General features: G+C 40.8%; 1 protein-coding gene across 1 annotated transcript; it reads right to left on the bottom strand.

The window, feature by feature from the left end:
* Window positions 1-496: 496 nt before the first annotated feature.
* LOC143891726 (uncharacterized) lies at window positions 497-15,054 on the bottom strand. The gene is made up of 3 exons (XM_077396262.1): window positions 14,860-15,054; window positions 7,404-11,026; window positions 497-532 (listed from the first exon to the last, which is right to left on the bottom strand). Exons 2-3 carry the CDS (start codon window positions 10,854-10,856, stop codon window positions 497-499), a joined length of 3,489 nt encoding a protein of 1,162 aa, XP_077252377.1. The 5' UTR covers window positions 10,857-11,026; window positions 14,860-15,054.
* Window positions 15,055-16,495: the final 1,441 nt, after the last annotated feature.

Genomic DNA, 16,495 nt, shown 5'->3' with positions numbered 1-16,495 from the left:
GTAGCCAAATCATTTCCTCAATATAATCCGGATCTTCCAATTAATGGGCCACAATGATAATTGACCATGCTTTCTAATTTATTCCATAATTTGATCCAAACCGTTCATTTAATGGGTAAGGGGGAAAGAGAAAGAAACGACCAAGGGAATCCAACAAGGGAAGTGAACTAACCAAATATGGGGGTGGTTTTACCAAAAATAAATTTCGATTTCCTCCCTCTTGCTTTGTTGATTTCAATCTCAACCATTGAATTTAGGAATTTCACTCTTCTTTGTTCTTTATCTAACCTTTGAAATGCTTGAAACTTTCAAAGAAAAATAACGGTGTGACGTTTTCAACTTGGACCCAAAAAGAATTCTTAAATATTTGGCCTACTAAGATATCTTGAAAATTTTGGATTTTCTTCTTTGATCTTGACCATCCAAATTGGAACCCACACACAATTTTCTACTTAGATTGTTCCACAATTGCAATTTTTCGTAAAATTTCATCCTTTTAGCATATTTTCCTCGGAATTCCCTCAATATAAACCTGAAATACCAGAAACAAAGAAAATACCTTAGTAGTACGGCTTTAAATGAGAAAAATAAATGCGCTCATCAACATGTTCATGGTGGGCCCACTTAGTGGGTACAAACTCTCTCTCGCCTGGCTAATATAACCATTCTCAACACTTGGCGAAAAGAAAATGCGGAACATTGCAGAATAGATCGGAACGATTGAGAAAGCATAAGGGACGAACACGGGAATGAAAAACACTAGACTCCGACAACATCACACTAACTTCTTTGTTGATTAAAACGAATCAAAATGGGGTGTCTACAATAGCGAACTTGGGTCCGATCAAAATGGGGTGTCTACAGATGCCCCTCTTTGGCAGAGCGTGTGTAACACGCGAATGGCAAAGCTGAACAGACGACACATTTTGACTGACCCAAAAGCAAAGCAAATTTTTGGGTTCTCGGGTTCTAAGGGTGGTATTCACAAGGGCACACAACAAAGTAACATTAAGAGAGTCTTAAACAACAAGCAAATGGGAGATAACCTCTCACCGACCCGTAACTCGGCAATCACGACATCTCAATGAGATGGCTTCTCTCTAATACTCACAACTCAACTATTTAAATCAATACGCAAAGACTCTATTAAAGCAAACACAAACATACTCTGTTAAAATAAAGCTTTTAAGAAAACGAACCCAATGAAATTACCTCAAAGAAAGCAGACCACTATCGATGCAGACGTAAATCAACCCTTCAAAGAATATCAAATCAAATTACTCAAAGAGTATGTAACACTCATAGAGTCTCAAATCAAACACTCAGAGAGCTTCAAACACATAGAAATCTTTATACTCAAAGAGCCTCAACTACCCGAAGAGTCTGTAACACTCAAAGGGCCTTAACTACTCAAAGAGTCTCAAATTAACGCAAAACATTTATACTCAAAAAGTCTCAACTACCCGAAGAGTCTGTAACACTCAAAGGGCCTTAACTACTCAAAGAGTCTCAAATTAACAAAGATCATTTATACTCAAAAAGTCTCAACTACCCGAAGAGTCTATAACACTCAAAGGATCTCAACTACTCAAAGAGTCTCAAATACATCACAAAAACATTTATACTCAAAGAGTCTCAACTAACACTCAAAGGATCTCAACTACTCAAAGAGTCTCAAATCAACAAAGATCATTTATACTCAAAAAGTCTCAACTACCCGAAGAGTCTGTAACACTCGAAGGGTCTCAACTACTCAAGGAGTCTCAAATCATGGCGAGACATTTATACTCAAAGAGTCTCAACTACCCGAAGAGTCTGTAACACTCAAAGGGTCTCAACTACTCAAAGAGTCTCAAATCAACACAAAAAACATTTATACTCAAAGAGCCTCAACTACCCGAAGAGTCTGTAACACTCAAAGGGTCTCAACTACTCAAAGAGTCTCAAATCAACACAAAAAAACATTTATACTCAAAGAGCCTCAACTACCCGAAGAGTCTGTAACACTCGAAGGGTCTCAACTACTCAAAGAGTCTCAAAACATTTATACTCAAAGAGTCTCAACTACCCGAAGAGTCTGTAACACTCGAAGGGTCTCAACTACTCAAAGAGTCTCAAATCAACACAAAACATTTATACTCAAAGAGTCTCAACTACCCGAAGAGTCTGTAACACTCGAAGGGTCTCAACTACTCAAAGAGTCTCACATCAACAAAGGAATTGCTAAATTATCTCATAAGACCCCAGATTTATATGCCCGTGGTGTAACACGGTTCCATATAAATCCAGATTTGTATGCCCGTCATGCAACACGGATCCATACAAACCCCCTCGCAGGTATGCCTGACTCCCAACTTGTTAGGTAGGGACACACTGCGGACACTTAAAAAGTCCCAAATGCCACGCTCAAAGAGTCATTCTTCTTATTATTATTATTATTATTATTTTATTTTTTTTAGAGATTGAAGCTTTACCAAAGCAACACGAACCAAATACTCGACAGGAGAGCTTGAACCAAAAGAGCATGTTCAAACTCTCTAGTCTCTTTTTGAGGAGAATGTCCATTTCAAATATCAATGTGTATTTGACATCTTTTATGACGTGAGTCATAAAAGATGCCCCTAGTATGATTACTTCCATAACAAAATTCATTTGGAGAGCAACACAAGAAAAATGGGCCAAAGGCTTTCATTAATGTACACTTGGGGTTACAAACTTTTCTGATGAACACTTGGGCTTATAAGGCTCTTAAAAATACAAGAACATGGTTCTGCTCAAAATCCTGCTTCATCACTGCCATCTGCTAACGTTGGAACTGGGCTAAAAGCCTATCAATCTTCCGAACTCTGCTCTGCTTTGTACTTGTTCATAAGAGCCACAAATTCTCTGCTTCTCCTGAGAGTTCTGCTTTACCCTTTATTTTTCTTGCCACCCCGGCTTGGGGAGGGATTTTAACTAAACAGGATTCTGACAACTGACCTCGACTCAACAAGGAAACACTTTGACAAACCACGAACGAGACAACTGACGAACACACGACTCGAACATTAAGAGAGACTGAAATCTGCTTCTTAGTCTGATAAGATTTTATTTTTATTTTTATTTTTTTTAAAATGGTAAAAGTCAACCACTCTTGGAATCTTTTGAATACCGCGTTTAAAGGTACTTCAACCCCCTTTTTGGTATTTTCGTCCTGGCTATTATCCCTTTAGATTGCTCGGTTTCAACCTCTCTAACTCAAAGAGTATCAGAAGAAGTCTTGATGGCGCCTACTTAGACTTTGAGAAGGTGCCAAAGAAGCTGAAAGTTAAGCTGGCTTTTAAAGCTCTGCCATCTCCTCATGAAGTCACTGCCATGACCAAATCGCCTTTTCAGGTTTTCGATTCGGCGGACCGCATGCCTTAATTTTTGCCTGGACTGTCTGCCCTTGCAGATTTTCCATCCAGCAGGCTCAGTACCCTGATTTTTGCCTAAGCCGCCCTTTCGGGTTTTCAGCTTAGCGGGTGAATGATCCTAACTTTTGCCTAGACCGCCCTTGTGGGTTTTCAGTCTAGCGGGTCTAAGACTCCATCATTTTTCTTTATTTCTGTTTCTCTACAAACCTGGGCCTGAGTACACTAGAAGGACTTTCGGGTAGGCTTAGGTTCAAACCGGTTAGAATTTGGTATGTTTGCATGTATTTTGATCGAATCTGGATCCTCCAGACTGCCTACGTATCCCCAAAGAAATTGGGAATCAGGTCACGTGTAGTTCGGACGTAAAATCTTTTATGACGAAAGTCATAAAAGATGCCCCTGGTTTAAGTTTAACAAATAAATTTTGACTTTCTTTCGGCTCAAAGGTTCTTTTAGCAAAAGGGGGTTTCATCATTCATTCTTTTCTAGGCCCAAAGGGTTTGCAAATAGTTTAAAATATTTGGGTATGGCTTGAAGCTTAAATCGTCCAAGGATGGCCTCCTAGTGTATTTAAGCATAATATTTCTTTAATTGATCCAGGTTTGTAGGTTCATTTAATTTTTCTCCATTTTCATTGAGGAGTCTTACGGCTTTTCCAGGCAGGACTTCATCAACAATGTAAGGACCAGACCAGTTTGGCCTGAATTTTCCTCTTGGGTCAAATACCGGTGCCCTGTAGGACTTCAATACAAGATCTCCAGGCTTCAAATCTCGGACACGAACCTTCTTATTGAAAGCTCTCTCAATCCGTCTCTGATATCCCTGGATATGATACAAGGCTCTCAGCCTCTTCTCATCTATCATCTGTAGCTCATTGTGTCTGGCCTTTGCCCATTCTGACTCTGGTAGATCGGCCTCCACCATCACTCTCAAAGAGGGGATTCTTAACTCAACAGGGAGAACAGCCTCCATTCCGTACACCAAAGAATACGGAGTCACGCCTGTTGAAGACCTGATCGATGTTCTATAAGCCCATAAGGCATAAGGAAGTTTGTTCGACCAGTCCTTATATGTCTCAGTCATCTTACTGATAATGACTTTGATGTTCTTATTTGCTGCTTCAACGGCCCCATTCGTCTGCGGCCTGTAAGGAGACGACTTGTGATGCCTTATCTTGAACTCTTCACACAGGTGTAACACCTCTTTCTTGAAATGTGATCCATTATCTGAAATCAACTCGTGAGGTACTCCGTATCTGCAAATTATATTGGTACGGATGAACTTCGCAACTGTGTTCGAAGTGATGGAAGCATAAGATGCAGCCTCTATCCACTTTGTGAAATAATCAATAGCCACCAGAATGTACTCATGTCCGCTCGAGGATCTCGGATAAATCTTCCCAATGATGTCTATTCCCCATACCGAAAACGGCCACGGCGAAGTCAGGGAGTGCAACTCCGAAGGAGGAACATGAATAAGATTCGCATAGACTTGACACTTATGGCATTTTTTTACAAATGCGAAGCAGTCTGTTTCCATTGTAGGCCAATAGAATCCAAGTCTAAGGATCTTTCTAGATAGCATCTTCCCGTTCATATGAGGTCCACAAACACCCTCATGAGTCTGCTCAATAAGCTCCGCAGCTTTATCTTCATCAACACAAAGGAGTTGTATGCCATCAAATGACCTTCTATACAGCTCTTCACCGCAAATGATGAAATTCGCAGATAACTTCTGGAGAGTTTTCCTTTCCTTGCTTGAAGCTTCCGGAGGATGACCCTTGCCTGAAATGAGGTTTCTGATATCTGTGTACCAAGGCTTCCCATCTGGACATCTAGCTGAAATCTCTATAGCATTTACGTGCGCAGGTGCCCATTGCAGTCTGATGGCTAACGGTTGAACTTCCATTGTAGCGGAGATATCTAACATCGAGGCCAAAGTGGCCAAAGCATCAGCAAAATGATTTCTGGTCCTTGATAAGTGAGTAAATGTGACGCTCTTGAATTTCTGGACTAGAGATTCCAAATACATATTATAAGGGATCAATCTATCTTCTCGAGTTTTCCATTGCCCATTAATCTGGTAAATGATCAGGATGGAATCCCCGAACACATCAATATCTTGAATCTGCAAAGCTAAGGCTGCTTCAAGTCCGGCAATACAGGCTTCGTACTCTGCCATGTTGTTGGTGCACTCGAACTGCAACTTGATGGAGATAGGAATGTATTCTTTCTTCGGGGAGACCAAGACTGCACCTACTCCTTGCCCACGACTGTTTACGGCTCCATCAAAGTATATTAACCACTTGGTGCTGAGAACCTCTTCTTCTTCGATATCCATAATTTCTTCATCAGGGAATTCGGCTTTTAGAACAGCATTCTCCTCAACTGGAGCATCGGCCAATTGTTCAGCTATAACCCGCCCCTTAACTGATTTCTGAGCGACATAAGTGATGTCGAACTCAGACAATAACAATAACCACCTTGCAGTCCTTCCTGTAAGGGCAGGTTTCTCAAACAAGTACTTTAGAGGGTCCATTCGTGAAAGCAGAAGAACCTTGTTTGAAAGCAAATAATGTCTAAGCCTCTGGGTTGCCCAAACTAATGCGAGACAAGTCTTCTCCAAAACAGTGTATTTTAATTCATACTCTAGCATCTTCTTGCTGATGTAGTAAATGGGTCTTTCTTTCTTAGACTCAAGATCCTGCTGAGCAAGCATGCAACCCATCGCTGTATCCGTGATAGATAAGTACAACAGCAACGGTTGGCCTGGAATAACTGGCGAAAGAACAGGGGGCAATGATAGGCATTGCTTAACCTTTTCAAAAGCCTCCTGGCACTCTTCATTCCACTTGTTCGAGGAATTCTTCTTCAGAAGCTTGAAAATGGGTTCACACGTCATCGTCAGATGTGCTATGAACCGTCTCAGATACTGAACTTTGCCAAGGAAACCTCGGATCTGCCTTTCTGTCGTCGGCGGCTGCATTTCTTGAATCGCCTTGATCTTTTGCGGGTCCACTTCGATCCCTCTTTCGCTGACCATAAACCCCAAGAGTTTTCCTGACGTAACGCCAAATACACATTTACTCGGGTTCAGACGAAGCTGATACTTCCTGATCCGCTCAAAAAACTTTCTCAGGGCAACAGTGTGCTCAGGCCGAGTCTTCCCCTTTACGATCATGTCATCAACGTAAACTTCAACCTCTTTGTGAATCATATCATGAAGAAGAGTCGTGGCAGCTCTTTGATATGTAGCACCAGCATTTTTCAAGCCAAACGGCATCACTCTATAGCAATATGTACCCCACTGAGTGATGAACGCTGTCTTCAACATGTCTTCAGGTGCCATTTTAATCTGATTGTACCCTGAGAATCCGTCCATAAAGGATAAAAGAGCATGTCCAGCAGTGTTATCCACCAGGAGATCAATGCTTGGAAGAGGAAAGTCATCTTTAGGACTTGCTTTGTTTAAATCTCTAAAATCAACACACATTCTGACTTTCCCGTCCTTTTTGGGCACCGGTACTATGTTAGCGAGCCATTCAGGATATTCCACCACCTGGATGAATTTTACTTCTAACAATTTCTTCACTTCTTCATAGACTTTCAACTCCCATTCTGTTTTGAGCTTTCGGAGTTTTTGCTTCTTTGGCTTAGCACCAAGGATTAAGGGTAATCTGTGCTGGACGATTTCCTCACTTAATCCTGGCATATCATCGTAAGACCAAGCAAAAACTTCTTTGAACTCTTTAAGCAGGGTGATCAATTCCTCACGTTCTTCAGGAGATAAAGTTTTGCCGATCTTTATTTCCTGAATTGAGGTTTCATCACCAATGTTCACAGTTTCAACTTCCTCATCAAGTGGTTTTGCTCGGCGACTCTCCTCCTGTTGGATCATATGTCTGATTTCAGGGGGAGTTTCGTCGGCATCCTCATCAGAGGGGGAGTCTTGATTGTTATTTTTAAGATTATCAGATTTTAGAGCAGATTCAGCAGATGAAATAGAGACAGGAATGTACTCAAAAGAAGAATCCTTCATTTCATTGGAATTTGAATCATATACATCAACAGACGAATTACCCTCATCGGGGGGTACAATGAACTTTGGACTCATTTTTACAGACTCGATGGAAATGTTGACACCTGCGTCAACTGACTCAGGACTATAAAAGGAAACAGCAACAGATGCTTTATTATGAACAGACTCCAACTCAATCTCGCTTGAAAAGGAAGAAACGTCGCCGATCTCAGGTGAATGGTCATCTATGGTAACTGCATCAAAAGACTCATTAGAAAATATAGACTCTGAATCAAACCCGGAGACTGACACGTATTTATGGACGACTGACTTTTCTGAAGGGATTCGTTTGTACTGGAAAATAACCTGGGGTAGGACTTGAGAAGTCCAGTTAGTCAGAGGTTCCTCAGCCGGGGTGATAAGACGAGTTGGGTCCAGTATCAGCGGGCTCCTGCCAATCACGGCCACAGTCTGTGACCCTTCTTGAAAAAGTGAATTCAGAAGACTCGGCTCTATGTGCTCTGTCCAATCAGCCTCAGACTCTGTCTCTACAATCTGCATACCCACTGGCTCATCTTCTAGCTCAAGATCGAAGAAAATCTCAAACCCCGGAAGCATTTGCCCTGTGCTCTCATCCAACCAAAACTCTGCAAAGCCACAGAAAGGAAAGGCTGCGCCTTCTTTTCGGAATCGGCCGTTCATTTTCAAATCAATGGGTGCCATTGGTAACCCCAAGCCCCGACGACGGTTTTCTGCCCATTTCAGCATCAACTGCTTCATCTCTACAATTTCCTTCTTTGTAGGCTTGTAACCCAGTCCGAACAAACCATTGAATGTTTTGAACACAGGAAACTCGGTCAAACCCTGATGATATTTGCCTAACCCGGCGCCTGGCATATAGCCCTGTCGGCGAATCATTCTGATGACATTCGAATTCGTACTGGTCAGGAAACAAATTTCCTCATTCAAAGCCTCTTTGAAAGTGATCGTAGTCACCTCTAGTGAAAACCCCGTCAAATTGATATCTTCGGATCTTTCCCCAGTTATGTCCGGAGTGATCTGCCCTATCTCGAGATCAGGATCCCCCTTTACCGTTATCACTCTGTTCCTGCGAATGAACTTCAGTTTTTGGTGGAGAGTAGACGGAACAACCCCGACCTTGTGCATCCAAGGACGGCCAAGCAACAGTAAGAATGAAGCTTTAATATCTAAGACTTGAAATTCTACCTCAAAGTCTTCTCCGCCAATCTGTATCTCAGTGACCAAAGTCCCGATTACATCTCGGCGAGTGCCATCATATGCTAGAATACCCTGCTCGGATGGAATAAAATTCTCAGGACTGAACCCCAGGGTTGCTGCGGTGCTTAATGGGCAAACATTCAGTGCAGAGCCGTTATCAACCAACACCTCTGGCACCTTCTTCTTGTTACAGAAGACTGTGATTTTAAGAGGCTTAGTATGGTCTCGGCCCTCAGGAGGTAAATCGTCATCAGCGAATGACAATGTTTTCGCAGCTCTGGCCATGGCTACGAGACTGACAAGCTCGTCAGGTGAGGTATTAACAGAAACTTGTGCTGCATTAAGCTCTTGAAGGACTAGCTTTCTGTGCTTCGATGAGGCCATTAGTAAACCCCATACCGAGATATTAGCCTGAGTCTTTTTCAGCTGCTTTAACAGGCTCTCATCTTCTTCGTCTGCGCTCACTTTATTCTGCCTCTGATTTTCTGAGTTTCTTGCAACCCCTGCCGGGTTTTCTACACTCAATTCTGGTGGTTTGAACACTCGCCCACCTCGGGTCATGTGACGCATCTCGTTACACTGATCATCCAGCAACAGCAGTTCGTCTTCGTCCGTTCTGAAAACATAAGGTGCATTACTGACATCCTCTTCAAAGTCCTCCATCCTTAGAACATAGGTGGCTTCCTTTGCTTCTTCCAGACCAACATTCTGAAGCGCATATGACTGGGCTGAAGATGACTCAGTGAGTTCAGCATCGTCAAACGACAGCACATAAGGTTCTTTTTCTCTGAATTCTCTGAGCTCTTCATCGTCAAACTTCAAAACATATGTTTTATCAGATGTAATAGCGCAAATGAGAGTAGAGGGATCAAGGATGGGCTCATCTACAAAGATAGCGTTTGTAGTGGGAGGAGCAACAGCACGGTGGTTGGGGAGAGGATTCTGAGTGATATTCGGCCTTTCAACTGCAAGCTCATCTTTATCGATCATGTTCTGAATCGCGTGCTTCAAGGCCAAACAGTTCTCAGTCATGTGTCCCGGGCCCCTGTGATATTCACAGTATTGATCCCTTCTCCAGTTTCCGGGCAGCGGATTAGGTACAGGTTTGACATCCGGAAGTCTGATCTTCTTGTCTCTGATCAACTTCTTAAGTATCATGGGCAGTGGAAATGGTAATGGGTCAAACTGCCTGAACTGCTTCGTCACCATTGGTCTAACAACTTCATCAACAGGCTTGGCCACTGGTCTGGTATAACTGACTGCTTGTACTTCCTTCGGTTGGATCATAGGCCTCTTCCCCTCTCGGACATCAGATAGCGTTTTGGCTCGGAGGCCCTTAGCAATAGCATCCTCGATCTGGGTGCCGGTCTTAATCAAATGATCGAAATTCTGATAGTGCTGCGGCGCCATGAAGTGAAAGTACTGCGGGGACAAGCTCTTGAGGACCAACTTTATCTGGTCTTCCTCTGACATTCTATGGCTCAGTTGGGCAGACTTGCGCCTCCAGCGCCTAATGAAAGATGTGAATGTCTCCTGAGGATTCTGCTTCAACAGCTTCAGATCTCTTTTAGTGACCTCGATCCCTTCCTCCATGGAGAATTGTTCTACGAATCGGTTAGAGATTTCTTCTAATGTCCTAATCTCTTCTGGTTTCAACCTCAAAAACCATCTTTTGGCTACCCCTATAAGAGACATAGGAAACAAATGAGCCATCTGCTCTCGACTTAAGCCATGCTGCTGGGAAAGAGTGATGAACCATCTGACGTGGTTTCTCGGACACCCAGTTCCATCATATTTGTCATAGTCTGGTGCCTTGAACTTAGGCGGGAATATGGCATTAGGGGACACCAGAAATTCAGAAATATCGAATCCCTTGGACGCTTGAACCTTCATGCTCTCAATGTCACGAGCCATCTTCTCATACTTATCGAACAACTCATTCTCCTTGTTAACCGGAGGGACAAAGTATTCCCCAGCATATTGCTCATCTTCTAGATCGATCTCTACGGGAGAGATGACTGGTCTGGTGAGGTTAGGAGATGTGGCCGGAGGAGGCTGAATGGTGGGATCTTTAGAAGTAGAGACCTTTTGAGTACTCTGGTCTTTTAGATGAGTCACCTCATCTTTCAACCCTGCTATATCTCGACACATATTTCTCAACATTTCCTGTATAGTTATCATGGGGTCCACTGGATCATTAGCCATTTGGTTGACTTCAAAAGAACCTGACAACTCTGGTGAAGATGGTAAAGGTGCTGTTGGTGACACAGTGGGATCAAAATGACGAACAAGTCTAGACACTGAGGTAGGTCTAGACCAGGTAGGTTTAGCTTGGGTGCCCTTTTTTGAAGCGATGGTTGCTATCTTTCAGAATCCTGATTGGAAGTTAACATACTAGATCAATAATCATGAGATAAAGATTCTGAACAAATAGAGAAAAGAGTAATCTTGAAATACATCAACGGGTATGTTAATTTGGAAAGAATCCTCAATCTATTCCTTAAGGTGTTCTTTGGGTATAACCGTTCTTCTTTTGGGAATGAAAGAGTCAGGAACGATAAACATCCTTAATCAAAATAAGTTTCGATCTCAACAACGATCATGCACTCAAAGAATACAGGTGAGATCAAACTTTTTCATCAATGATTTCGATATGATCCAGGGGTAAAAGATATATGATAAACATTGGATCAATCAATGGCTCAGATAATAGACCATGGCCATAAGAATGACAAAAGTAGGGTCAAGGACCAGATCTAAAATCTGAATGATGGATATCAACAACAAGATGAGATCAAGATGAGATGAGATAGCATAAGATTGCTTTCAACAGATGGATCATGAATGAGTAATCCTATGAGATCTTTGGAAATGAATGGGATTTACATCCTAACCCCAAAGGAAAAGTTTTTTAATCTTCGCACATTTTATCAGTGTTACCTGAAGGCATCAATCCTAACCCTAATCTAGCGGAGTGGAGAGAGGATCTCGACTCATGACTTTGTTTGTGTACCTAGGACCGATCGTAGCCATTGAAAGATGGACTACGGCCTAATCTAGACACAAATGGGTAGGATATCCTAAACTAGGCTCACACACACAATTGGGTAAGATATCCTAAACTAGGCTCACACACGTGATGCACATGTGTTCGTATACTACATGCATGTGTGGGTTAATCTAGGGGTAAGGCCAAGAGTTCCCTTAGCGCGAATCCATGTTCGATATACTGTACCAGTGTCCGGCGTATCAGTACGTGAACAAGAGATCCGTTTACGTACCATAAAGGTACTAGGCTAAGGGTGGAATGCTTCTCTAGCACAGAGGCACCAGGTGATGAAATCCCAGTCAACCATGCTAGATAACACTCCGGGTTCCTAAAATAGGACGTGTGTGCATGTGAGATGCAGGGGTTTAGATGAAAGTGATGTAAGTGTGTGCAATAAGTTCGCGCAATCTATGATGCCTTCAGGTTTTGTTAGATTAAGTTTGAGTAAATGTGATGAGAAAATAAAGCATACAAACTAATCTAACAAGCATAAAAGAGATAGAGTTTTCATGAGCCAGTTGAAATAGATTCAAATGAGTTATCCTTTGGAATTGTAATGAAGTTAGGTTGTCCCCAGCAGAGTCGCCAGTCTGTGGGACCCGATCCCGCGAGAGGGGCGTGGGGCGCGAGCCGCCGCGCTCTCTTCTCTTGGTCTCTCGTACCCACGCGATTGGCGTGTGCCTTTCATTATTGATTTTAATTCGTCTTTTATGTGAACTTGGGATCACTAAGACAATCCGAATTCCACACAAAAGAGACTGACAGAGTCGCCACCTAGATGTGGGATCTAGGACCCATAATTAACCAGAAATCTAGACTCGCTACCTGGTTACAAGAATGGAAGGTATGGGGATTTATCCACCATATGCACCATTCCTGCCCGATAATCGGTCTTCAATTCTAAAAGTTAACTCTTTTAAATTTATTTTAAATGGCTCATTCAACCCTATGTTAATGTGCGAACTAAGTGACATGCATCCTAAAATCTAATTTCAATGGGAATCCTAAATGTGTATCTTGATTTATTAATTTGTCTGGGTTCAATCTAAGTGAAAGTTCTCCTAGAATTCTAATTTCATGGAAAGCCCTAAATGATTTGATTAAGCATTTATAAGAAAATTAATATCCAAAACACCACAATTTGTTGTGGTGCCGACTCGCGGGTGGTATGCCGTCAGACATCCAAGCTGCCTACGTACCCAAGCCTCACTGGGATCAGAGTCGACGTAGTTCGGTGCACCTAAGCTAAGCTACTTATGCCTAACTCAACTAGGACACCGACCTAGACAGAACTGACTGTTTCAACAGTTTTGAGAGAAGTTATTTAATTCAAGTTGAGGATTTTATTATCTTAGGATTTCATCTGAGATGCTATATGATTCTTATCTAAATGCAAGTTGTTCCTTAGACTAATGTAAGTTAACCTACACCATAGTTTACTAGGCTCGTCTTAAGGAAAGATTGGGCAACTAGTGTAACGAGACCTATGGCACGGTTGCTATACATAACAAACGTCCGTGATGAGGCTGGACTCCTAACTCTAGGACTCCCTAAAACCTAGGACACGACCTGACACCAGGGTTCCTAAATTGGGCTCTAATGTTTCTTAGATCGGAAACCATGATCCAATGGTTCCGAAAGATACAAGCTGAATCGATTTAAGTTCTTGAGGTTAACGAATTTCAGATTTTAAGGATTTTCAGTTTTTGGGCACTTAAGGAATACCAATGGTTCTAGGGTTCACCAATTTCGGCCCAGAATGGCATCCAAGGGAGGGAATCGTGCGCTCTTTCCTTGTGCAATTTAATACTTAGGTTATAGCATCTTATTGCCTGGCAGATCTCAGGATTTTCGTGGACAGTAACCTCGGAGCCAACAACATGCTATAGCTTAAATATTCAAATTGTCAAAGATCAAGTTGCAATTGGGATACGATTATGGATGCACTGGCCATTTTTCCAGGAAAATCTAAAGATCCTAAAATTTCCGTTTCAATGGATTAAGGAGTGAACATGTGACAGAATTTTAAAGTTCTTTAGGAATTTTTATATGATTTTCAATTAATTTCGAATTTTCCATGGATTTTATCAATTTTAAGCATATGAGTGGTTTTACAAGTGAAATTGTTGCAAACAAATTCGAAATGAGTTGAAATTTTTACAGCAGCAATATGGGAATGTATGTAGCTTACTGTATGAGTTTTGCAGATTTTTACATTAATTTCACATTTAATCTGGATTAAACAATTAAATGACCAGATTGCACAATTAACACAGAAACTAGTAGAAATATAAATCTAAATTCTATGAAATTTCTACAGAAATAAAATATGAATATAAATAGCATGCAGTGAGATTTTCATGAATTTTAGAAATTATTTACTACTGACTTCGGATTTTTTCAATTTTCAGCCCAGATTATGAATTAACACTACACCACACATGAAACAAGATCCAAATCACTTGAAACTTTTACAACAGAAAGAAATGTGAAATATAAGACTTATGTAAAAATGTTATGAATTTTAATGATGATCTGATGTTAGTAAAAATTCTCCCAAAATCTGATAATTTTCAAAGAAAGCATAAAATAATAACCAAACAAAGTCCAAAATTTATGAAAAACTCATGGTAGAATGTATTAGTACCATATTAGTTTTCCATGAAGTTTCATTAATTTTGGAATCCGTTTAATATATATTTTATTTTTCTTGGTCAAAAAGATATTTTTGAAGAGTTTTCTATTTTTAAAACACGCTTTTTGAGAAAATTATGATTTCGGAAAACATCCTCCAACCTTGTTCCGATGTGATGAACACAAGAAAAATTTAAAATTCCAAAAAATAGATCATCCTGAGATGACTATTTTTTCGAATTTCATAATTTCTCAGCCCATATTTTAAATAAAATACCACTCTTCACTCAAACTCGAAAGAACTGTTGATCCAATGCCCGATCTGATCCGATAGTTATGGTACTCTATTTAGATCAAACATTGTATTAACTTTCGGGATGAAACGGATTTGGAAAGCTTACGCAGATCATGACTTTAAGCACACGCAATTAATATTCAATTAAATTCAATTAAATGCTTAAAAATCATGCAAAATACATAAAAAATACCAAACGATCCTGAAAAATCCGAGAACAGTGTACTTACCTCTGATGGAGTCTTCGCCGAATCCGAAAGCCGCGGAGTCCGAAAAACCTCGCCGTTGTACGATTCGCCTTGCTTTCTTCTTCTTCTCTTTTTCTTTGCTTTTTATTAGATGAGCCACACTCCTTTTTTCTCCTCCTTGTTTTTGAGAATACAAGCCATATTTATAGCTGCATATAGGAACACTATTTGAGATAAAAAGACATTTTTAATAGCCATCATAAATGACTAAATTTTAAACATGTGTGGTATTGGTAGCCACCATGGGTGACCATGACCAACCACCATAGATGACCATGACTAGCCATCATTGATGACCAAGGAAAGAAGGGAGAGAGAGAGAGAGGGGCCTCCAAAAAAGATTAAATTTTTTTCTTTTGTTGACTTTGGTGTGGGAACATGAGGTGTGGGAACATGAATGGCAACTTTGGAAACAATATAGTTTCTTCCCTGGTGGGTCCCACTTATATTGCATGTGTATGGTTGTAATAATTAGAAATTACTATTTTCCATATGAGAACACATGGGCTGCTGTTGTGTAGAGAACAAGCTTGCACGTAAATGCAAATCCAAGTGGGTCCCATTTTTCTCAAGCTTGCACGAATTGGTCAAGGCACTCCTCCAAAAATTCCACTTGTCCAATTGATATGTGTAGCCAAATCATTTCCTCAATATAATCCGGATCTTCCAATTAATGGGCCACAATGATAATTGACCATGCTTTCTAATTTATTCCATAATTTGATCCAAACCGTTCATTTAATGGGTAAGGGGGAAAGAGAAAGAAACGACCAAGGGAATCCAACAAGGGAAGTGAACTAACCAAATATGGGGGTGGTTTTACCAAAAATAAATTTCGATTTCCTCCCTCTTGCTTTGTTGATTTCAATCTCAACCATTGAATTTAGGAATTTCACTCTTCTTTGTTCTTTATCTAACCTTTGAAATGCTTGAAACTTTCAAAGAAAAATAACGGTGTGACGTTTTCAACTTGGACCCAAAAAGAATTCTTAAATATTTGGCCTACTAAGATATCTTGAAAATTTTGGATTTTCTTCTTTGATCTTGACCATCCAAATTGGAACCCACACACAATTTTCTACTTAGATTGTTCCACAATTGCAATTTTTCGTAAAATTTCATCCTTTTAGCATATTTTCCTCGGAATTCCCTCAATATAAACCTGAAATACCAGAAACAAAGAAAATACCTTAGTAGTACGGCTTTAAATGAGAAAAATAAATGCGCTCATCAACATGTTCATGGTGGGCCCACTTAGTGGGTACAAACTCTCTCTCGCCTGGCTAATATAACCATTCTCAACACTTGGCGAAAAGAAAATGCGGAACATTGCAGAATAGATCGGAACGATTGAGAAAGCATAAGGGACGAACACGGGAATGAAAAACACTAGACTCCGACAACATCACACTAACTTCTTTGTTGATTAAAACGAATCAAAATGGGGTGTCTACAATAGCGAACTTGGGTCCGATCAAAATGGGGTGTCTACAGTCCCTTGCTCTGTATGGTTGCCAGGTTTTTTTTGTTCCCGGGAGTTATGTGGGAGAAAAAAATACCCTGGGAGATAGGTGGGAAAACAAAAGTCCTGGAAGTATCCTGGTAAAATAAAAATCCC

Source organism: Tasmannia lanceolata, unplaced genomic scaffold (genome assembly GCF_043159265.1).
Source record: "Tasmannia lanceolata isolate RefF3 unplaced genomic scaffold, GAP_Taslan_0.1 ptg000015l, whole genome shotgun sequence".
Classification (NCBI taxonomy): domain Eukaryota; kingdom Viridiplantae; phylum Streptophyta; class Magnoliopsida; order Canellales; family Winteraceae; genus Tasmannia; species Tasmannia lanceolata.
Note: the sequence above shows the minus strand (reverse complement) of the source record. Positions and strands in the feature narration are given on the sequence as shown.

Coding starts and splice junctions, on each gene's coding strand:
- LOC143891726 (XM_077396262.1), bottom strand. CDS start 10,856: ATGGCTAATGATCCAGTGGACCCCATGATAACTATACAGGAAATGTTG. Junction 533..7,403: donor CTTCTTTTGAGTACATTCCT/GTCTCTATTTCA, acceptor CTGGTATTTCAG/GTTTATATTGAGGGAATTCC.